The following is a 25,096-nucleotide window of genomic DNA, read 5'->3' on the forward strand; positions in this document are numbered from 1 at the left end:
TTTTTACCACTTGAAATGTAAATTGATTTTAATTTTTTATTTTTGCAATAAAATTCGCGGCGTGCAAGGTACCGCCATACATACACCTATAGGCAGTAAAAAGGTTAATTACGACAACTATTGGTTTTGTGACATTTCTTGTTTAGCATGTGTACCCTTCAATTGAGCAAACTTAATATTTGACTTGATTGAAATATATTAAATATTTTAAAAAATGTGATGGGACCACAAAACTTGTTGGTTTCTTACAAAAATAGAAATTGGTTAATTCTGCTAGATTTATCAAGGGTACTGAATATTCGGTATGTATAAAGAAATTTGTAATATTGATTGTTGTTTAATTTAATAAAACGCAATTTTTTTTGTAGTATTTATTCCACTTTTAATCAATAAATTAGGACCGGTTTCGTCCGCCTCAGAGGGACATTTTCAACTTTGTAATATTGAACCTTATTATTACATGGTATGTCATTCTGGCTTCAATTGAAAATATTAATCTATTCTACAAAGGAACCAATCATATAGGTAGCGTATACAACATGCTTGTAAAAGTATCACAAATTGTCGATGATAGAAATGGATCAACATCTGACGGAAGTTAACTGCTTGCTGATTGCAGTAGCGAAGGGTTGAGGTAGGCTGTTAAGATCCGTCATAAACAGTGCAAATTAAACTTTGTTGGTCATACGTATTTGTTTTTATTGAACTAAGACTACAATCAATTAAACCCTGCCTGACCAAACCATAATAGTTTTGGTATACTTTGGGCGATACGACAACATTGTGCACACTTTTTCATTCATACTTATTTGTTTTTGTTGGATTAAGAATACATATTACACATATTGTTGGTTCATTTTATTAAATTCATTAAGCCCCGCCTAAACCAAACTATAATAGATAAAAAAATATTATTCTATTTATAAAATATCCAAAATTATGTATGATTTAATTGCATAATTTTAGATATTTTATAGATAGACGAGTATTTTTTGACTACCATTTATAATGGCTTGGTTTCGCAGGGTTTAATTGAATTTTAAAAATTAACCAACACCGTCTGTAAATTGTAGTCTTATATTAATGAAAACAATTAGATATAACTGACAAAATTTAATTTGCACTATTTACGGCTAATCTTAACATTCTACCTCCACCCTTCGCCACTGGTTGATTGTAATGTTGGTTGATCGCAGATTGTTGATAATTCTGCTAACATTTCTGGATGACTTATTTAATGAGTCGCTGTAGGCTCAATATTATATAATTTTTTAAACATGCGCCTTGATGCCATTGAAAGACAAATGTGTTTCGTATGTCTCTTTAATACATAGTGGCGCAATTATACGCAAGCACGCGTGCGACTGTATGAGTATGAGAGAAAATTGTATACAAGAGACGAGATACAAACTACAAAATTTTTCAGATTTATTGTTTGTTGAACATATTTTTATGTACAGTTAGTTACATACTACATACTTTTAGAATATCTTTGTGGTTATGAATTAAATACAGTTTATAATATAATATTACAAATGAAGACTCATTACACCGTAGCAAAAAGTAAATTTATAAAAATTTCACTTTCAGATGAATAAAATAATAATATTTATTAACAAAGAAATAAAAAGGCGATTAAAAGAGGAATTCTCTTTATCTCGACTGCAGGTTTATAGAAATCACTGTTTTGTATCATAGGATATTAAAGCTCATAAAGTATTTTGCCACTAAAATTGCGGAGGAAATCAATCAGTGGTCGATTACGAGCCACTTTTGATTTGTCTGCTCGATTTGTTTTGTTAGCATCGGATGGCGGACACGGATTTTCACTTCCAGTTTGCCGCCGACCGCCTTTCGCCCGTCCATCAACTGTAAGAAATAAAATCAATTGTATTTGAGATTGAAAAACTTTTAAGCATACGAAACTAAAATTAGACCAGTCATTTCTTCATAATATACGCCTTATAAACAATTGAACACATACAAGTTCATATACCACTGGTGGTGAACCTATGGCACGTGTATGTTTGCATGCAAAAGAATTGAAGAACCTCAACCAGGACAATGCAAAACGTCATGTAATATAACGGACACCAACAAGACAGCATCGCAAACGTCGAAAATCGATTCGGATTCTGGACGCATATCAATTTTCAGAAATATAGCCAAAAAAAAGTTTCAGTTCTAGATGGAAATTTTTGAAGGGAAAAATGTAAATTGGCACTATTGAAAAATTTAATTCATTTTTTATTAAAGAATCATATTAATTGGTTTCGTGCATAATATGTCAACATGTTCTTTCGCGTTTTCAAGAATGTTCTTTTTCTCTTGAGCTGACAATGTTTTTCTTTGCCGAGACATATTTTTAACGGGTATTAACTTCTTCACTGCGGAGCATTTAATTACTATTTAATTACCACATTTAAATAACATGCTAATTATATGTGCCGTCCGCGTTGAAAGGATTAACAAAAAAAAAACAAATAACTTACATAACAAAACGTTAAAATTATGTCATCAACAAGTGACTGTAACATTCAATCCAAAATGCAGAATGATAAACAATGACCACCCCTAATTGTCTACAATAAAATATCGCCCACAAATCGTGTTGTGTAACCCTAGCCATGGGCACTACATACGTGTCTATAAAAAAACACGTGTGTCTGCGATTCATTTTAATGTTTGCAATGCGTTTAACTGAATTAATAAAATAAATTGAATTTTTAATTTTTCAGACGTATATTACAGAAAATAAAAATGTACTAGAGGTAAACGGGACTGCAGAAACTACACACAAATAGCGGGAAAACTTGAAATCCGGATGCGGGTCGCCAATTTTCTAAGTCGGCCATAGATAACATTTATTTTATACCGTAAGATGTCGTATAATGCATCGATCTGAAAGCTCATTCTTGCCAAAAGTGTTTGAATATGTTTTTCGTATCGGCTTGTCTCACTCATCCCCCATCCCGCACTTTCTAGTTAACCAATTAAAATAGAACAATAGAATAGAGTAAGAACTATTGAAACTTACTTACATGTACCACACATTTATAACCTATTGCTGAATTTATTGTTTAGATAATGCAGGATTAAGGAGCAAAATACATAAATCGACAGCATTTTAAATTATAACTACCATGTTTTGTGAATTATTTACCTCTTACTATAATTAGAAAATTGAACACAACATTGTTTAACATTCTAAATTTAATAAAAGTAAATTAAATAACTATGAAAATTGGGTTTCATTAATAACTTACATCAAAGGAATCGTGCAGGACGGTTTGCGTCTCGAGGGGTTGCAGCTTGACGATGATGGTTCCGATGAGACTGTCCCGACTGAAGAAGCCACTGAAAAATGACAAGGGGCAACTGCAGGGTCGGCCGCAACACCTATACCAAACATACGCACACTTTCATCTCGCTAACACACAATTCAACCACCACAAGCACCGGTAGGTATTATTAGAAAATTTTGAAAATTTATTAGTTACACAATATGCCTTTAATATAAAAAAAAGAGTTTTTACAGAAATAATATTATGGAAAAACTAAGGGAGACTTCTCATTGTAAGGGAACTGTTTGCAGTCTTTTTGACTGTGTGAAGATAAATTTGAACATATCATGCATTAACACAGAGCTATTGAAAGGGAGCCACAAGGTGTTAAAAAAAATTAGTAATTACAAAGAATCTTAATTCAATGCGCAGGTGCACGATCACAATGATAAATGTGTATGCTGAGGTAGAGAATTAAACAAATCGATTACATATTTAAGAATATACACAACTAAAGTGAATTATTCGATATTCACTAAACTGATGCTTGATCTATTAATGTATAACTTTGTCCAATAAATAAATTGGTACTGATGTCATAAAATCACAATGCAGGGTCTCCCTTGGTTTTACCACACATCGATAAAATTAATTTTGTACACTGAACTGAATCAGAAATATAATTTATGTTATAAGTCATAATTAAAATGATGACAATAAAGCCTGTTTTGCAAGTCATAAATTGCAATAGTTTATTATAGTCATATTAATAGCTTTATAGATTGTGCAAGAAAGAATAAAAAAGTGTTTTCTTTATTACTATATTACAAAGCAAACTTCAGCAGAATATAGATATAAAAATCATGTTTGCCAATATCAATAACATTTGTTATAATACCTTTAATATATAAGAAAAACAAAATTGCTCGTTGAAGTAATTCAACACATCGAAAGCAGTGAAGTACATACATTCAGTAGCAAGCTAAATTATTATCATTTTATAGAGTGAGTTTGAGTTTAAGATGAGAATCGTCACGAATTTATTGTGCTTGTGTCATTCAGCCCATCACCACAGAAAGTAAGGATAGTGCATGCGGCAGGAATACGGTGTCACGTATTTTATGCTTACCCTCTCGAGTACACTTCTAATTTGACGGCATGCCTTTTGAATACCCGGAGGCATGGCCTAGCAGTCCTGTTGATGGGAATCGGGAATATTGCATTATATTCTGGACTATTTGTGTCTTTTACTAAAGCTGTCTTATCGCGAACAGGTTCTTCCTGAAATGTACACAAATAATAAGACAATTTAATAATTTATTACACAAATTATAAGCTTGTGTTATAGACATTTTATAAATTTGAATAAAACCACCATATTCGTCTGTGTTTTGTAAAAGGGCGAATTAACCAAAATGCTATTTCACAGAAGGATTTTTAACTATTGACATTTATTTATTAATTACCTGCGGATGGATTATAAATGTCAGACAAGTTTATAATAAAGCTTAGAAAGAATATTGTCTTTATAATAGGCTTTATAATATAATATTTTAAAAAGCCTAATATGTCACATTCGCTTTTTATTCGTAATACTAAGTGGATATTCGCCCTTACGATTATCGTTTTTAAGTACTTTCCTGTGGAGATACAAATTCGCTGTTTTTACACAACAAAGCTAGTGAGGTAAGTATATATTGGTTTTTTCATTAAAATGTCGATTTCGCCAAAATGGTTGATTCGCCCTTTTTACAAAACACCGACGATATAGTCCTATATATAAATTGGAGCGCATCGAGTAAAATTGACAGATATTTTTATTATTGTTTGTTTATACAGCACATACAGACATATTAATAGGTATCACGATTTCAGTTGTCTAATAAATGCGTTGGCTTATAATGTCATGGGTAAACCATTATACATATTATGATCTTCTTAGGATCAGACATGGTCAAAAAAAATTAATTATTACTTAGGGTTTATCTCATGTAAACCAGAAAGTACGCATTTTTGATGACATTGAGTGATGACAAATTAGGTACGGCAGTATATTGCTTAAATTATGAAATGTGAGTAATAACAATAACTTATGAATATCATTTACAGTGATGATGATTTTTAAAAATTGTGAGGAGTGCAGTGCATTAATGTTAGAAACAGCCGCCACTGTTCACCACAATGGTGATGATATGAGAAACTATTAAATATTCTACAAATTGACAAAGATTGTTTGATAACATATAAGCGACTGCCGATACTGTCTTCAGAAATCACACTAATAATTAACTAATAAACTTGTTTGCAGTAATATTTTCATTTTGATAAAAACTTAAAAGTAACGTGGAGACTGAAATACTAACCTGTGGATAGGGAAATTCGAATTTGACATACGTGTCTATGTCTTTTGGATTATCTACGGTGTAACTAATGCCTCTTACGATGGTCAGTTCAAGGTCATTATCACCGAGGTCCGTACAGCATTGGACAATGGAAAACTGTTTGTTCTCGTAGTGGAATTTCAAAGCGTGTGTTTTTAATCTGAAAGAGGTCAAGAAAACCTTAAAATAGTATAGGGTTGAAACGAATGTGGCATTATTATGCTTTTTTCTTTGTCGTGAATGTTAAAAAGTTGGCTTTTGCATCAAATATATTATGATGCACGTCGCGTACTATCACGTGACGTCACAGTAAGCTGCCGCTACGGGAAAAAAATGTGTGTAATGTCGTTTTTCTTGGTGTTTAAATGTTGTCAGACTGATGCTCCCATCCTAGTAGCACATTTTGAGCATTGTCAGTTAGCAAAACCTGCCGAAATCACCAGAACAAGAATGAGGTCACCTCATGCATACCACAATGCATTGACACCCGCACGACTCAATGAACGTTTTTTTATCATTTTCTACATGCCTACACATTTTCGACTCATGTCAAAATCGCGTGTTTTTTGTATTTAGCGGTTGGCACAATGTTGTCTATTATCTATGGTCTGCAGGTTGGGCTCTGTTCAAATATTATTGATGGATTTACTATCGTAGTAATTATAACATACTAGTAATTGAGGCGTCTAATTACAAAAAGCGCCTCAATTATAACATACGCACACGTAGAAATTGTTAAAATTAATTAAAATTAGCATGAATAATGAATAATAGTTCAAAATACTAATACATTAGGTTGGCACTTTCCATCATTGAATTTACAGAGATGGTGTCCGTTCAAAATAATCTGCAAAATTACGAAACCATAGACTAAATTTGTCGCCGTGACATTGTGACGCATCTCAATATAATCACAACTTTATTGTCACTGTAAGATACATAAAAAATTATGCTTACTCATATTATTACTCAAATTAACTTTAATGCTGTTTTCAAAAATAGTTATTTATGAATCCAGTTCATTTCTACTAACTGTAATAAACAAAACTTTTAATCAAATTGAAGAGACAGTTCAATATAAACAACATAAAATATAGAATAAACAATGGGTTTATGTAATGTACCTGAATTTACCATCAATCAAATTTAATAAATGATATGTATTATCAAAAACATGAGTCAATTCAATTAAACAGTAGGTAATTGGGTATAATATCATGTATCACATATACAGCTAATCATGAGAAAATTGTGAATACCTTTTTGCCATTTTAACTACATCTAAATCTTGTTTGACATTGAGAGCAAGATGTTCAAATCTGTTCATTCCGGCTACGTCACCCAGAGCTTTATGATGGTCTCTGGTCTCCATGCAAAGTTTTAATTGGCTCGTCAGTTGTTCTTCTAGGCGGCTCGTTAAATCGCTGGGATCATCATCGTCGGGATTACAATCTTCGGCAGCGATCATGTCATAGCTGCAAGAGAGTTTTTCCTTACATTATAAAAGTATCCTTATTGTGAAACATGGACCCTTATTCAAGAAAAATCCAGAAATGAGAGTAGAACAATATGGCATGGAAGGATTGTGTGTTGAGCATATTGATAAAACCGACTGGATTAACGAACACATTAAGTTCGACAGAAGTATGTGGCAAAACTAGGAATTGAGAAGAGTGGAAGGAGCTGGATCGTCTCCATTGCAATTATGATAAAAGGGTTCATTGTTAGGTTAGGTTTGTAATCTGATTAATATATGATAAGAAAGTCAAAGTAAGACATTAATAATAATATGTTTGAATATTCCTTATCAACGTGACAACTATCCAAATACTTGACAATATGTTGGAATGATCCATTTTAATGTTTTTTTTTTTTTTTAGAATTATTAATAACCATATCCTTGCTTTTTCGTACAAGGTGGTTGTTAGTAATTTTGAACAATCACAAACACCCAGGCTTTGAGAAAAATACATAAATACTGTGTTTTCTTGACCGGGAATCGAACCCAGGAACTCTCGGGTGGAAGGCAAGCGCCTTACGCACTACACCACGAGAGCCGCCTTCCATTTTAATGTTCAAAATAACTTTTTCAATGTGTATTTTTCTAGTAATATGATATGCATCAACTAACCTCTCTTCCAGTTGTACTTTAGCTTGCGGAGGTAATGGCACCGTGTTTAAGTCTACCGGTAAGCCTCCTCTTGCAGCTTCAATGAGAGGATCAAGACCTTTAACAATCCTAAGATACTCCTTAGCTTCAGCAATTTCACCTGAAAATTATCAAAATGGAAAAATAAAAAAAACAATGCTAAGATTAATAAAATATACACATACTGTCCGACAAGAAATCGGCGATAACAGAAAGTCGCTGTAGTCGCATATAGAAGATTTCTCACTGATGTACCTGTCATGGCGGCAACACGTGCTACAGACGTGTTTAAATAATGCACCGGCTCTTCTTTTAGATGTGATTCTTTTTCTTCTTCGCAATAAACCGAATGTTTGCTAATAATATTTCTAGGAGTGATGTTCTGATCGTTTTAGACATATTTTTATTATAAAAAGCTTCAAATTATGTAAATTGATAGATCCGTAAACCACAGGAGCGTAAAATGAAATGATAAATTTGGGGCGTTCTTCATTTGAAAACGGAAGTGCGACTAGCTGCACTGGAGAGACGATTATTAGTTCACAGTTTTAACACGTGGACAAGAAGTTCTTATTCAACAATACATTTTTTCAAGACCACGTTTTATTGCATTACAAGGCAGCCCAAAAATGTTTTTCATAACTGTCGGTCGATGAAAAATTGGCCATTGTGGGCAATCAGGGAATACAAAAATAATGGAAAGTGGGTTGCTTTCTGGTCAAGGTTTAATTCTCGAGGGTGGAAACATATGGAACAAACTTAAACACAATAAGTAAAAGAATAATAAATGTATTTTCAATAGTTGCGTTGGTATAAACAATAATAGGTTTGTTTTTCTTATGAATGTTCTGCACGCATTGTCGGTTTGAATTCTGCACCCTGACCTAACCTAACCACACAAGAATAAGGAGCTCGGAGGCTTGAACTTTTTTCAAATAACTCGACAAATGAGATGACTAAAAGGAATCTTAATAGTGAGTGGTATGATATCAAATTAATGATTTTCTCATTTTTCCCACCAGAATCAGTTTCCAATCGTTTTTGTTGTTGTTGAGAAATGGTTGTTAGACATTTGCTCAACCTGTTTGAATTCAATGGACGCGAGATTCGAATCGGTGACCCACTGTTTCAGAAACAGAAATTCTGCTGGTCAACCAATATTTTGTAACAATCAGTATTCATTAGAATAGTCTACGACATTGAGAGGACAGATTACCTTTCTTCTTGGCATTCAGAGCTGATTCTTTAAACTCCTTCTGCCGCTGTAATAACACTGCCAGCTGCTTCTCCGCGTGAGTGGTGACCAGATGGTTTCCCATTTTTCTCAAAGAGTTCGCTCGTCCGGCTTCACTCAGCTTTCCAGGTCTACTATCGCCACCTGGTTGGGCAGGCTTCGGCTATAAGAACAAATCATAAATCAAAAACATGGTATCACAATAAAGTAATATTATCCAGAGGGATGTTATTCAGAGGTGGAGCCTTACCATAACTAATAATTAAATTAGCAGAAAATCATTTCAAATAGAATGTTTATTTGTAGCAAGTTTCACATCTTCGCTCGGAGATTAATTTTCCAGGGTATACTGAGATAAAAACACTGCATTAGTGTTACATGCCTTTTATACAATGAACCAGTGGCAAGCAGTGACTTTTAGAACTAGGTTGACTATGGGAATCATAATATATAGGTAGATTGGGTAGGTTAGGTTAGGTTAGGTAGGTACTTGTCATACTTAAGGGACATAAGAAGAGGATAATAATAATACAATATTACTAATGATGAGTACACACTGATATCAGCATACAATAATATTGTAGAATTAAGAAATTAATTAAATTAAATTTCCCCTCAAAGCACTCAACACATTAAAAGACTCTTGGGTGTTTATTATGGATTGTCCAGAGTAAGCATATGTAGAACATAAAAAATCTTAAAACCATCGTAAAAATCCCCGAAACAAGCATGGCATTCATAAATTACGAAAGAAGTTGTTTATTGTAATGAACGCGGAACTACGGACTTCAAAAATCTTGGATTTTTTACACGCAATTTCAACCATATGGGTGTATACTTTTTCAATATTGTCGGCGAAATCACCAATTAGGTAGGTACTTAGACACTTAAATAGTGTCATAAACATAACCCAATCTCGGCGGCATCCTGTCCGATCGGATTTTATTGCTTAGGGTCGAAATGTTTTTAAACGATCGACACATTAACAGTATTTTAGTTCAGTATATCCGATAAGTTGCTCGTTATAACAGTGAATAAATGTATGGAGAAAATCATAAACCAAAATGTCAACAAATGTTTCCTCATTACATACGAGATCTCGCTACGTCCAAGATCGTAATAACCGAGTTCGACTGTACTATAATCCTCCGTTATTTTTACTAGTTAAAACATAAAATCAAGCTCTACAATTCGCCGATATTCGTATGTAAAATTCAATAGTCCGCCGCGTGCCTATATCAGCTGTCCGCCGTCGTATTTAATGTAGCTGAGGCATGGAACAACCTACCGGGACGAGCAATAATTTAATCATGAAAAAAGCTGTGGCCCTCCATGAATCAAGATGACGAAAACAGGGAACTGGAAGACTTAGTTCCATTAGAAGAATTGATTCAGAGGGCGACTGAAAACTCAGAACTAACGCGAAATGTTTTAGAAGAATGGATAGCGGAAAGTCCTGAGGGGTATGCGCCACTTCCGACTGAAGACGAGCTCGTAAATACATCAAGAGGCTTGGATTCTGAGGATGTTAGGTAATAATTGAGGCGTCTAATTCCAAAAAGCGATAAGTCCACATTTGGTCAAAATCTAGAAAAAAATACGCACGTATTCTTTGTATAATTTTACACAATATGTATTGATCTATAAATTCCAAAACGCGACAAAACCCTACGAAAAAAACATTTTAAGTCTCGATTTATTACAAAAAGCAAAAATAATCTCACGTTAAAACAAATAATTGAAGTTTGAAACATAAAAACGTTGTTGTGGACCTATCGCTTTTTGTAATTAGACGCCTCAATTGTCAACCGACCGCAGCTCATACAGTCAAATCAGAAGATGCACTAGCCGGGACTGATGCATTACCATTAAATGGGCAGAGGAAAATAATGCAACCCTCAACACATTCATCATGTTGCATAAATTATGAGATGACACAATCTTCAGAAAAAAACAAACAACACTGAACAAGTGGTTGTGTTAAGTGATTTACTGTTTAATAATAATATGTATGTAGTTAATAAACTTAGTTTATAATTAATATGTATAATTTAATATACAATTGATTTTGATCATAAAAAAAACGTTAGTTGCTAGTACAAATTTCTCAATAAAAACTATTTTTACGAAATACCTGTCTTAATTTTTACAATATTTTGTATTTATGCACTATAATCCGTGGTTTTCATTAATTGGACACTTGTCTGGTTTTTGGGGTGGCGGATTACTGAGAGAGTATTGTACACACTAGAAAAAATCTCTGTAGAAAAAAATATGACACCCGACAGTAAACAAAGCAAGATTGTCAACAGCAGGCCGCCATTTGTATTTCATATACAAACACAGAGAAATTTAACAGAGAATACTAAACACATTGTGGAATCGCTGGAATAGTATTGTAATTCAACAGGATTCTTCTTTCATCAGTCCAAACTATTTGGTTTCACCTTATGGCATCACCAACATCGTCATCGTTTCACCAAAAACTTAAAATTCTAATTGGTAAGTGTCGGATAGTGTTTTTACCTGAGCAGGTGCAGGGGCTGGTTCTTCCTTGACTGGAGCGGGGGCTCCCGGAATGGGGCCATATCCTGGAGGAGTGGGGAGCTCATCGAAGGGAATAGACCTCCCCGCCGCGTGAGACTTGATGGCTTGTTGATATTGCTTCACAATGCGGCCCATACGCCGGGCTTTTGATGTGTTACCCGCCTCCTGAGCAGCTGCTTCTTGTTTCTATCAATATCCCAAAGATGTTATACAAAGACCTTCATCTATGAAGATGGAGTTTTTACATATGAAAGTGAAGATGATGGTAAAGTTACTGAGAGTAATGTTCAAATAAGTTGCACATTCGCATAATAGGTTCATTTGTAGCAAAATTCACACTTGTGCTCGGACACTTGGACGCAGACACCGATGGTATAATTTACTTACTTTTTCTTCTAGTGCACAGCAATTAGGTAGGGTGAATGTGATTATTGTTACGGTTGCTATTTTCGACTAGCACTACCGTCAAACCTATTGCATCGCTTTTTCACGGTCGGCACCGCTCTGAGTATGCCTTGTTTTCTGTCAAAACTATCAAACCTTACACTAAGTAATGTGGTATGTTTATAATATAATATCAAATGTCAATACTCAGATAGGGGAAAGTATGCTATATCGTACCGTTAGATAAATCGTACCACCCCAATATCTCTAAAACTAGCCAACATTTTTTAAGACTAGTAACATTCGGCGAAGCGTAGCCAAGTTCATAGTTGACCTGTCATGTTTGATTTATGTTTAATGCACGCGTTTAATTTTTCCTCAAACAAAGTTTTGATAACATGTTCATGCAGTTTAATATTGAGTCACAGTAAAAATGTTTTAAATATATAGGTTATGTTTTGGTGATATTAATCTTACAAAACTCAGAGTTGGATAAATCGTACCTCCCATGTCAAGTCGTACCGGTACGATTTACCTTACCACAATATAACCATTAGTTGTTTTGTGACAAACTGTTTCATGTTATCATTTCAGATGACATCGACAAGAAAATATTACCAATGGTATTTTGCCAATTATGGCCAAAAATATTTTATTTTCCTGTTTGCAAATTTGAAATGTTGAACCTAGGTACGATTTACCGAACTTGTGGTATGATTTATCCTACCAGTTCGTCAAATCATACCGAAAGCCTTTTTTTTAAAACTTGATAATTTAATGTCTCAGTTATTAAAAAGTTTTTGTTTTTATAAAATATTATCTGAAATTTGATAAACTTTCATTTAAATCCTCTTTCACTTCCAGATTCTTTTCAATCAATAAATAAAGGGAGTTAAGTACGAAGTGGTACGATATAGCATACTTTCCCCTATACTTGTTATATTTTTAATATTCAATATGAAATTAAATTTCTATATTTAAAAAATAAATGTTAGTTATGCTGTAGGGTCAAGAGCACACCTGCGGGCACACTGTTGGATTCAACAAATCGGACAATTAATCTTTGATTTATCACGACGATCAATCATGCAAAATCGCAAATAATAGTAATTAAGTAAGTAACCAAAACGAGTGTTATCAGCAGGCCCATTATAGTCAGGCTGTGACTCGAAACAGTAAACTTCGTTGGTAGTGCTAGTCATTGCTCATATTTCGAATGAAATATTATGGTAAACTGTAGAAAATGATGATTGTTCCATATTGAAAGACATGGTAATAATTTGAACGAAATGTGCAATCGAAAATCTTCATTGCATTCAAAGATAATAAACAACTAGCACTACCATCGTAATTCGCAATTCAGTGCCACTGCCTGTATATACGGGAAACTATATAGTAGGCACTTTTCCATAGCTACTTACCAATTAGCCACAGGTACTAAAAACAAGTGTTTGATAGGCTCCTTCTTTATCAGTTCAAATTCTTTGGTTAAAACTGTGTAATTTTTCGAAAATACCAATTTGATCTGTAGTGTATTAATTTATAGTTCACAAACACAGTTCAGATGGGAAACTAACAACCAACTACATAATATAATATATTATATTATATGTGACCACATTTAAATGAATAATGTCTATTGATTAAAATACCTGATAAACCTCCAATCTTTGTTGGAGTGCTTCTTCTGCAGAAGATGCAGTGATGAGAGCTTCAGGAGGTGTGTCCTCCTCTTGTACCGGGGCTGGAGTGTCTTCTAAAAGGAAAAATTTAGGAATAAGCTAATTACTACTAGCTACTTAGTCAAAACATATTAGGGTACATGTTAAATAGCCCCACACAACACAAAGCACCTTGTCTCAACATGTTTAATGTGACGCACAGTTTAGGCACCGTATATTCATTTGGAAAAAAAATGAAAAACTAATGTTAAGACAGTTACAGAACTACGAACATCTGCCCGCAAACAAATAAATAAATGTATACAGTCCCATAAACTTATTTGCAGAATTGATAAGGATACCACATTCGATAGAATGATACATACAGGGCCCGATTTACACTTACTTATTGGTACAACCTAATTTAAAAAAAATATATTACACATAATATTTGCTGAAGTGGGTACCTACGGAAAACTATTATAATGTACTGTCGAACTCGGTTATTATGATCTCGGACATAGCGAGATCTCGGATGTAATGAGGAAACAGTAGTTGACATTTGGTTAATGATTTTTTCCATACATTTATTCACTGTTATAACGAGCAACTTATCGGATATACCGAGCTAAAATACTGTTAATGGGTCGATTGTTTAAAAATATTTCGACCCTAAGCAATAAAATCCGATCGGACAGGATGTCGCCGGGGGACGGATTAAGTTTATGACACTAGTTAAGTGTCCAATTGTTGTTTTCACCGATAATAATGAAAAAGTATCCATGCACATGGTTGAAAAATTCAAGGTTTGTGAAGTCTGTAGGTACCTACCAGCGTTCATTACAATAAACCACTTCTTTTGTAATTTATGAAGGCCATGCTTGTTTGGGGGATTTTTAAGATGGTTTTCAGATTTTTTATTTGAAAAATACCTATTCTCTGATACAACGAGTACCGCTTATAACAAGCAAATTCAGTTGGTCCCATCTTCCTCATAATAACCAAGTTCGACTGTATTTATTATGCATTATTATTATTATTAAACTGGCGCTAGGGGCCGTTCAGGTCCATGGCCGACTGCACAACGTTTCTCCAGGAATCTCTATCCAGCGCTCTCTCTTCCCAGTTGACTATCCCCAGCCTTTCCGCATCCCTTTGAATGTTGTCCGCCCATCTCCGTCGAGGGCGGCCAAGAGGTCGAGTGCCAGCTGGTGTGCCTTTGTAAATCCTATAGAGAGTTCTAGATCTTTCAGATCGTACAACGTGGCCCGCCCATCTGAGCCTTCTTGACCTCAGAATATTAGTGATTCTAGGTTGGTATCGGTCGAAGAGCTCAGCGTTTGTGCGGATGCGCCACCGGTGGTTCTCATTGACGGGTCCAAGTATTCTCCGGAGGATTCTGTTTTCAAACACTTGGAGCGCCTTTTCTTGTTTTTCTGTTAAACCCCACGTTTCACATCCATACATGACGATTGGTTTGATGACCACGTTATACACCCGGAATTTCGTTTTGATGGACAGCATTTTGGACCTGAACAGACGACTCAGCGCGAAGTACGCTGCATTTCCACTTCTCAGTCGGTCAGAGAGCTCTAGGGACATTTCATTTTTAGAGGTAATGTTGGAGCCCAAGTACTTGAAGAGAGAGGTTCTCTCGAACGAGGAGTTTCTTATTCCACTGTTTCCAGTGGGTTCAATGCCTCTTGTCATTTTCAAATACTTGGTCTTTCCCACATTTACTCGTAGGTTCAACCTTTTCGCTGTGTCCTCCAGAGGAGTGAAAATATCTCTGACTTCTTCTTCAGATTCTCCGAGCACCACCAAATCATCTGCGTAGCCCAATATTTTATGGGACCCATTCAGGGTAACTCCACCTTCTGCTTTCAGAGCTTCTCTAACGGCTTTCTCTAAAGCTAAGTTGAACAACATGGGTGATAAGGAGTCGCCTTGTTTTAGTCCTGCTGTCACCTCAAAAGATTCTGATATACTACCTTGCATATGAATTCTACTTCTGGATCCGTCCATGCATACTTTTATTATATTTATAAGTTTTGACGGTATTTCGAATTCTTTCAATATATTCCAGAGAGCTTCTCTATCAATAGAGTCATATGCGGTTTTAAAATCTACAAAGAGACAGTGTACATCTTGGGCGTATTCCCATTTCTTTTCAAAGATTTGGCGCAGTGTAAAGATTTGATCGGTAGTACTGCGGTTTCGTCTGAAGCCGCATTGGTAGTCACCAAGAATGTTTTCGGCATATGGTAGAATTCTTTCGAGAATAATGTTCGACAGAACTTTGTATGCAGTAGGAAGAAGAGAGATGCCACGGTAGTTTGCACAGTTGAGTTTGTCCCCTTTCTTGAAGATAGGACAGACCAGTGATTCTTTCCATTCTTCAGGGATCTTTTCTTCCTCCCATATTTGTTGCAGTAGCTCAAGCATGGCACTAAGAAAGGTTTCTCCTCCATGCTTGAGAAGCTCCGATGGAATATTATCGTTTCCTGCCGATTTGTTATTCTTTAAATAACTCAGTGCTCCCATCAACTCTGCCTTATTTGGTGGCGGTATAAGAGGTTCTGCTGTCGCGATTTCTGGCGATTCCAAAGGTTCATCTGGTACAGAGCGTTGAAGTAAGTTTTCAAAATGGGACTTCCATATGTTTAGCACTTGCTCTTTGTTTGCCACTATCTGACCCTGTTGATCTTTGATTTGTAGCGTGCTAGGTTGAAAGCCTCTTTTTTCAAAGCTCACTTTCGAGAAGAATGATCGAGTTTTATTTCGTTTTGCTTCTTCTTCCATCTGCTCAAAATTACTTTTGATGAAGCTTCGTTTGCACTTTCTCAGATGCTTTCGGACATTTTTGCACGTCTCGCTATATCGTTTCTGTGCTTCTTCGCTCTGCGTATTTTGCAGATAGAGCGCTCTTTCTGCTCTTCTCTCCTCCACCATTTGTCGGCAAGTGTCGTCGTACCAAGGGCACTTTACTTTCTTGGGTGCCAGTCCTATCGAGACTTCAGCAGCTTTTACCATTCCTTCTTTTAGTCTCTTCCACCTCTCATCGATACTCCAGGCTTCTCCTTCGGTGAGTTTTCCGATTTGGTTTTGTAACTCTTTTCTGTAGCTATCTCTTCCGTTTGGAGTTGTCAGCTTTTCTATATGGTACTTCACTCTCGTCTTCGCATTTGCGTGGGCTGTCTTTTTAAGTTTTTCCCTAAAGGTTGCTATCGATAAGTTGTGGTCCGTATCACAGTCAGCGCCTCTGTAGCTTCGAATGTTTTCAATAGCTTTATGGTGTCGTCTATCAATTAGAAAATGGTCAATCTGGTTAAAGGTCTTCCTGTCCCTTGAATTCCAAGTCACTTTATGTATATTTTTACGAGGGAAAGTGGTACTTCGGGCGATTAAGTTTTTGGCGCTGCAGAAGAGAGCCACTTTTTTACCATTTTCGTTAGAATGATCATGTAGGCTCTCTTTTCCAATAAAGGGTCTGAATACAGCTTCCTTCCCTATTTTCGCATTGAAGTCTCCTAGCACACATTTGATATCATGTCCCGGTAGCCTGTCAAAAGTCGCTTCAAGGAGATCATAGAAATTATCCTTTTCGGCCTCTTCTGAAGTCTCTGTCGGGGCATGTACATTCACAAGTGATATATTAAACCATCTTCCTTTGATTCTGAGCACACATATGCGCTCGTTTACGGGTTCAAAAGAAAGTATAGCATCTGCTACTTCTCTGGCGACCACAAAACCTGTTCCGAAAACATGTTTCCCCTCTGTGTTTCCGCTATAGTAGATAACATGCTGTCCGACTACAAGTTCTCCGCTATCCGGCCAACGGATTTCCTGGATGGCGGTAATTTGGACCTTATATTTTGACAGTTCTTCCACTAGGTTTTGAGCTGCGCCAGCTCGGTATAGGCTAAGTACGTTCCAAAATCCTATTCGTAGTCCATTTTTCGGTCCGGGTCGTCTATAAGCGGTTGCCATATGTCCGAGGCATTGTGTAGTATTAGTAACCTTTGGTGATTTCACGGGAGAGAGTGGTTAACCCTCTGCCCAACCCCCAACCTGGAGGGCCAGGTCTGTTGGTCCGCGGGAGATATTTTATTTTTCTCCTACCCTTGATTAGGGCATTCTCCTATCCGCCGAGACGCGCTCTCTAGGGGTTACAGACTCCCCCGAGAGATTTATTATGCATTGCAGTTGTAAAAAACATGGTTCCTCAATATATTTGATTTTCCCACAAATTTTATGTGTTTAGTCATGGGATTGCGGGATATATTTCTTCCGGTGACATATTTGTTGTTGCAGTTAATATCAATAACATTCTATTTTTATCGGGCTCGGCGCAGAGGTGGCTGCTTCCTCTGACTTGAGGTTTTAACGTGGATTTTTCAATTTATTTTTCAGGATCCGAGGCTCCCATCAATTTGGTGGCCCTGAGCTATAGCACCTTTAACCCTATGGTTAATCCGGTGCTCCATATATGTATTTATAAAATCCCATTTTTATCCGCTCCACAGAAAACTTTTTAAAACTGTAAAAACTGTATACAAGCATAGTATGCTTTTAGCCATGTGTTTGTATTCTGTATACATACATGTTTGCGGACAAATTTTAACTCCTTCACTAGAAGTAGCGTGACACACTGAAAAATGGTTTCATGGAGTGTTGTTTTGATAAAGGTGAATTTAGACCAAATGAATAAGAACATAGAGCGAGAGCTAGAGCATTCTGTTCCTGCTCGCCTGGTGTAAACACCTAGTGAACAAAATCCACAAAACAAGTTTAAACTAAAAGAGCTAGAATATAGAACACTGCAAGCGAATGCTCTGGCTCTCTTTATATGTTTTTGTTTGTTGGTTTAAACTATCACATTTGTTTGTTCGCGAGTGCACGACTTGGTCACGTTTTTAGCTAGTCAATTTTTATTCCCGTGCAACATGTAACAATGCGCAAAAATGATGTAATATTTAGTAATCGTATGGGTATGTTCGGCAGCGAGCAAAGAACACTTTGATGAAACCGCTCCACCAACGAGCGCGATACAACACGAAAGAATGCTCAATGCAGCTGTGCTCTCGCTCTAGCATGCGATCAGATCAAACGAACGAGCATTCTAGCTAAATGCAGCGAATCTCCGTAGAATCCAAAAGAATGCTCGCTCGCTCGACAAAAACCGTTTACGCCAAGAGAATTTTGCTGGAGTGGGGGAAGAACGAACATTCACGCGCTTGGTCTAAATGTTGCTTTAAAGCAGAATGGGAATTTTAGATTTTAGATTTCAAATAACCTTCAGTTCTCCATAGTTGAGATATTTTAAAGTGATAAGATTGTTTTGACGTGCACTGCTATGTATGTGATTCAAATTAAAATGCGTTAGTACCTAGTAGTAGTAAGTACCTTAATAATTAAAATGTAAAGTAATACCCGCTGATTGCTGTGTGTGCTCCTCCTGTCTGGCAGGCAAAGCGGGCGGCGCAGATGACGCTTCGCCGGGAGGTCCTGGCATGTCACTCAGGTCAACCGTGTGGCCGTTTTTCACTGCTTCAATCACCAATTCGAACTGCTTGAACATCTTCATGTGAGAGAGAGCCGTCTCGCCGTCTCCCGCTTTCTTTGCAGTCAGGGCTGCGACCTTGTATTGGTCTTTTCGATCTGCAGAAAACACAACAACAAAAAGAATACAATGAACATTATTCTAAGATATAATGATCAATGCTTTACTTGGCGCCATTGGTAACCTTTTTAAGGCGCATATCTATTAGAAAAACAAAGATAAGTTTGTTTCAATCTATCGGTCTCAGTTAACAAATTTCATTTACTATATTATTTGACTATAAATTTTATTTAACAGCATTCATCTCAATCCAAATTTCCACCTGGCTAGCAAGGAGCAAAATATCGAGTATCGACAGCTTTAAATACCCGGTGAAGGTGGATATCATGGAAGATGCCACTTCATAAAGAGAACTCACTATCCAAATAAGAATGACTGGAGCAACATTCACCTCGATGCGGAATGATAAAACCAAATGCAGCCTATTCAACGCATACATTCTGACAGTGCTGCTTTACAGTAGTGAGCCATGGCATCTTACGAAGGGTCACAGCAAATGTATACAAACAAATGCTTGCAGCAGATACTGGGTGTGCGGTGGTATAACTTTACGAGTAACAAGGAGATAAGATGTTGTTGCTATGGATGCCTCAAGGTTTTAACGTGGCCTGCCTGTTCTTCAAGCCAACTAGGTTAAATAGCATCTACAGGATGTATATGACGGAGCTTCAGAATGCTGGCATGATCTTGGAAAACGAAAGAAGACTGGCGAGCGACATGGATTCCTACATGGACCATGTGGTTTCTATATGTTCCAACTTAAAGGTGGATATTATAAACTAAAAAATGTGAGACGCTCTCTATTGCTTATAAACCATATCGTTACCTCAATACTACATCTAGATAACTAGATTTTCACTGTTTTTGAGATAGCTACCCAGTGTTGCCATATTTTTCTATGCTGATTATAGTACAAAGGCGTAAAAATTATAGTATTTCTGAAAAATATATAGTACAGGAACATTTTTCGTCTTCAATCCTTTAAAATTATAGTATTTTGGTATATTTGGTGTAAAATTATAGTATTTTACATTTTTCACGAAATCAAAATTATAGTATTGTACTATAATTATAGTACGGTTGGCATCACTGTAGCTACCTATTTAATATGATTCCACATTTCTGTCTCAACAAAATGATAAAACTAGGTAAGTCAGATGTTAATAGGAACTGTATTAATTTTGTGTTTGAAAATATTAGATAACTTTAAAACCATAAATGAATTAAATAAATAAAATAATATATCTACAACTTTCATACAAAGGGACATTATTTAATTGGTCCCAATTAGACAAGCACAATTTTCCATAATTATTTTAAATAATAATTATAGTCTAGATTTATGTTAATCAAGTAAAGTGCAAATTTCATTTTCCCAACAATGACCAAATCAGAGTTATCTGGTTGTAGTATAAATTGAGGTGACGATATATCGTGATGTCAATTTCCACATTTCTATATTTACAGGATATTGCATTTTTGTGTTCCATGAAAAAAACGCTAGTTTCTATTTTTCACTTGGTAGTAATAGATCATTACATATTGTGTGAAATTATTATAGAATCCATACCCATCTATTGTTAGATTTTTATAAATTTATGGAAATTGACACCTCATAATATTGCTCTGATTTAATCAAAACAATGTGACAAGGGATGATCGAACTGTCTCGAATAGGTGTGCCCCATTACTGTTGAGAACTGCCACTACGTTGAGACATCCACAGATGAAGTTATCAGCCGTCTATGTTGGCGTCTTCTTAAGATCTTACAACTCTACATAAATAATCCTTTCTGTATGCTATGGAATCATGAGCAAACTTATACATTCAACAGCTACGTTCAGGCATTCAAGGATTGCATTAAATGAAATTTTTGTGTTATTTACTTTAGTTGCCTATTAATTGATATCCTTTTTAAAATTGCTTATTCTATATTTTACTTGATTCTATTTTTTTTATTTTCTTAGACTCATTTTGATTATTTTCTTTCAAGAGAATCACCCTGTACAGGGTAGTAATTCATGATAATTTATAAGATGTGTTTATCCCTTGGTATTCACCATATATCAGTGGTGAATCGTTGAGGTAGGCTGTTAAGATCCGACATAAATGGTGCATACTAAACTTTGTCAGTCAAACGTATTTGTTTTCATTGCAATGTGTAGATAGTGTTTGTCAGTTTTTAAAATTCAATTAAATCCTGCCTAATCCAAGCCATAGTAAATAGTCAAAAAATATTTGTTTATTTATAAAAATATCTAAAATTATGCCATTAAACCTTACATCATTTTAGATATTTTATAGATAGAAGAATATTTTTTATTGATTAAGGTTTGATATAGGCATGGCTTAAGAGCATACTTCAGTGAAATGGCAAATAATTTTCAACTATAAGTGCGACGAAATTTTGGACTCGCTGGCAATCGGAGAGCGAAAGTCAAGCTGTGAACATGTCAAATTTGTTTCGTGATGGCGACGGGGTATCAATTTTTAAATCGTATAAAGATGACTAAAAAACGTTACCCATTTACTTGAAAAAGAAAACATGTCAATGAATATATTATTATTGTTACTAATAGAACAATAAACAGAACATTAAATGGACGCATGTTGGATTTATATGACAAATTATATTTCGTTCGGCACGTGTCATTTGCACAATCCGCGCATCGCCTAGCCACGATCTTTTTAGACCATGCCTCAACTGAGGTATATATAACCTTAATGAATTTAAAAAAACTAACCAACAACTTCTGTAATATGTATTTTTAATTCAAAGAAAACAAATAAGTATGACTGAAAAAGTGTGCACTATTTTGTGGGATCGCCCATAGTATACCTAAGCTATTATGGTTTAATTGAATTTTATAAACTTTCCACCGCAAATTGTTGCTGTTTGCTGTTTTGTTATTGTTATTATAAATTGCTGTTTTATTATTTTAATGAAAACAAATAAGTATGACAGAGAAAGATTGATGTGCACTATTTATGTCGAATCTTAACAGCCTACCTTCACCCTTCGTCACTGCCACATATAGAACCTAATTTATTTTATTCCAAACAACTTAATCGAAAATGATCATGACTTTACATTTTACATAAGAGAGTAATTTTGAAACTCTTTGATCACGCAAATAGAGTTGGTTTAAAAATTAATTATTAAGAATTCCTAGAAATTTTAACAGCAATAATCAAAGATGTAGAAGAAAACCTTCTTCTATAGAGATGGAGTTTAAACATATAATGGTGAAGCAAAAAAAGACCCCACGTCTACAAGTTTTTATATAAATCGTGAAGAGTTTGAAAGGCATTCATTGTTTGCTTCGTAGAAAAATCGCATTTACGACAAACTTCAGCGACTTTGATAGGGAAACCACAAAAGACTAGCATCTGGCAGAAGGGTTTCTTCAACGTCTATGGCAACAAGACATTAATAATTAACAATATTTTAAACCCTAATTGCTCCTCACTCCTCGCGTTCTTACCATTCAAAATTAGACCCTCTCTACTCAATTATAAGATGGAATTTATCAACTATTCCCTTCCCACATTCCAAGGGTCCTTTACTACCCCCACCACACACAATATTGACAATAATTATAACATTACACAAACTAAAACATACATTTCGGTACTCACCATGTGAGCGAAACTTGTGTCGTAAAACAATTTTTATATGTGGTAAAACAAGTGATAAAACACATTTTATAAAGTAATCCATTTTTTTTATTTTATTATCTTCTATTTTTACTGCTTTTATAATTATGAATATCGTATTTATGCCAGAATTATTTATAACCATAAACTGTAAAATTTTATTCTAACATGCACTTCATCTTCTTCTTTTGGAGCTGTCTTCTATCGAAGGTTGGCAACCAATTTATGGCCATCCATAGACTGAAATCGTATGCGGTTTAGAACCGTGTGGCATAATAACTCCATTTTCTAGTTTCAATGACGATATGTACTAAGCTTATAACTTTGCTTACAGTTCTAAACGGCATACAATTTCAGTCTATGGATGGCCTCTTACAGTACTTCTTTCTGCCTATTGTAGGCCAGTCACATCAAATCACCAACGCCTTGGACATCGAGTCACTTACGGAGGTTGCGTAGCCAAGAGAATCTCCTTCTAATTACGCTTCTCCTGCCCTCTAACTTCCACTGTATTATTAGCTGGAGTATAACAATATGTGTATTTGCCAGACCCTTCGAACCTGGGATCCGTGACATAATAAACCAACACGTTAGCCGTTCGGTAATCGTTGGTGAATAACTACGACAATGATTTTATATTGAACTGGGTATATTAATTGATGAACAATGATGAACAAACAGGCAATCAAACGGTCATCGGGATTTGGTAAGGTAAGGTCATTTTTAATGAAAGTCGTATCTGCGGAGCACGAGCGTTTATTACCGAAGAAAAAGATTACAATTGGCGTAAGGGAGAGTTACAGAGTATGGTCTTTGATTATGGTCTGAGAGAGAGTGATCCAGAGGCGACCCGGGGATACATATTTATATTGTACCGAAGTGCGTGGATAGCGGGCATTCGTGAGATCCATAGTGGATCTAGGCAAGAGCGAGAAATGTTCATGAAATAGATGAAAATGCAGGGACATTTTATACAATAAGAAAATATAGTCTTACATACTAAAGGCACGTCTAGAGGCATAACGAAAGGCACAATTTTACTGAAGCTAAATAAGAATGATTCTTATTTTATAAAATTTATCATCACTTGATATTCGCTACAATATACAAAAATTATTTTATACATTTCGCTCCCGTTTTAAGTTTTAATTAAAATTTTACATTTGAGTTATTATAATAATAATATAATTAGTGTTAATCATATGGAATGACTGAGATAGCCGAGCGGCTTACTCGTTGGCTTATAATGTTGTGGGTCCCAGGTTCGAATCCTGGGTCTGGGAAATACACATATTGTTTTTCAATTTGTGTTTGGAGTTAGAGTATGGACTTAATAGGTTGAGCAAGTGGCTAACATCCATTTCTCGTAAAAACAAAAAACTGTAGATACAAAACCTCCACCCTATGGAGGCGCATATGATCTTATTAGGATCGGACATGGTCTAATAAATAATGCTATGAGGTGGGAGAGTGGGCTATGAATAATGTGAGAAAGGGACAGATGACAAAATTTCTAAGATAATATAAATTATTGAGGAGTAGAGTGAAGGATAGAGTGGGGTGTACTAAGAATAAATTTTATAAAATGATCACCAAGTAAACGCAGAATCTCTTGAAGAAAGAGTGATTCTATATAAAACAAAGGCAAGTATATAACTAAGCCAAATAACTACGTATCAAGGCCGTCTATGAGAGCTCAAGGCAACAGTATGCAGAAGGCAGGTGTTGGACGTATCATAATGTAGTTCCACTCGACGTTTGATGTAATCCAAATAGATTATTTACCTGTCAGCAGCTGGACCATGGCCTTTGTCTCGTCAGATAATTGTGCAGCGGCAGGAGGGGGGTCGGGCTGGGCCTGAGCAGACGGTTCTTCGGGGTGCTCGGCATTGGCGGGTGGCGGAGGTTGTGCCGGAGCGGGCTCATGTTTAGCCGTGCTCACCGGAGGCGGAATCTCTTCCTCATTCAGCGCTTTACCTGCCTTTGCTTGTTTCATTAAGTCTTTCAGTGTTTTCAAACCACGATTAAGCCTGCAAAACGAAAAAGTCTCATTATAATCAAAGAAAGATAAAACAAAAGATGTTGCATATAGAAGGAACCGTGGTTGTCCTATCAAAATCACTGAAGCAAGTTTCATTTTCGCATAAATTTGCCATTTTTCTATACAAAAAACAA

The 25,096-nt window shown here is 35.6% G+C and overlaps 1 protein-coding gene across 2 annotated transcripts in view; it reads right to left on the reverse strand.

Annotated features, from left to right (window-relative positions):
- Positions 1-370: 370 nt before the first annotated feature.
- Positions 371-25,096, reverse strand: part of l(2)gd1 (lethal (2) giant discs 1) — a 29,629-nt gene continuing 4,903 nt past the window's right edge. The window contains exons 4-14 of one of the 2 annotated variants that reach the window (XM_085955238.1): positions 24,707-24,951; positions 19,074-19,301; positions 13,632-13,735; positions 11,575-11,781; positions 9,031-9,211; positions 7,797-7,935; positions 6,925-7,140; positions 5,648-5,825; positions 4,414-4,565; positions 3,267-3,357; positions 371-1,869 (exon numbers count right to left, since the gene is read on the reverse strand). In XM_085955238.1, the coding sequence (XP_085811364.1) occupies positions 1,750-1,869; positions 3,267-3,357; positions 4,414-4,565; positions 5,648-5,825; positions 6,925-7,140; positions 7,797-7,935; positions 9,031-9,211; positions 11,575-11,781; positions 13,632-13,735; positions 19,074-19,301; positions 24,707-24,951 (1,861 nt within the window). In that variant the 3' untranslated portion in view covers positions 371-1,749. Of the gene's footprint in view, positions 1,870-3,266; positions 3,400-4,413; positions 4,566-5,647; positions 5,826-6,924; positions 7,141-7,796; positions 7,936-9,030; positions 9,212-11,574; positions 11,782-13,631; positions 13,736-19,073; positions 19,302-24,706; positions 24,952-25,096 lie in introns of both variants that reach the window. The other variant, XM_085955237.1, reaches the window with a different exon arrangement.

Source organism: Rhyacophila brunnea, unplaced genomic scaffold (genome assembly GCF_057557595.1).
Source record: "Rhyacophila brunnea isolate RB1 unplaced genomic scaffold, BYU_Rbru_1.0 scaffold_5, whole genome shotgun sequence".
In the NCBI taxonomy this organism is placed as follows: Eukaryota; Metazoa; Arthropoda; class Insecta; order Trichoptera; family Rhyacophilidae; genus Rhyacophila; species Rhyacophila brunnea.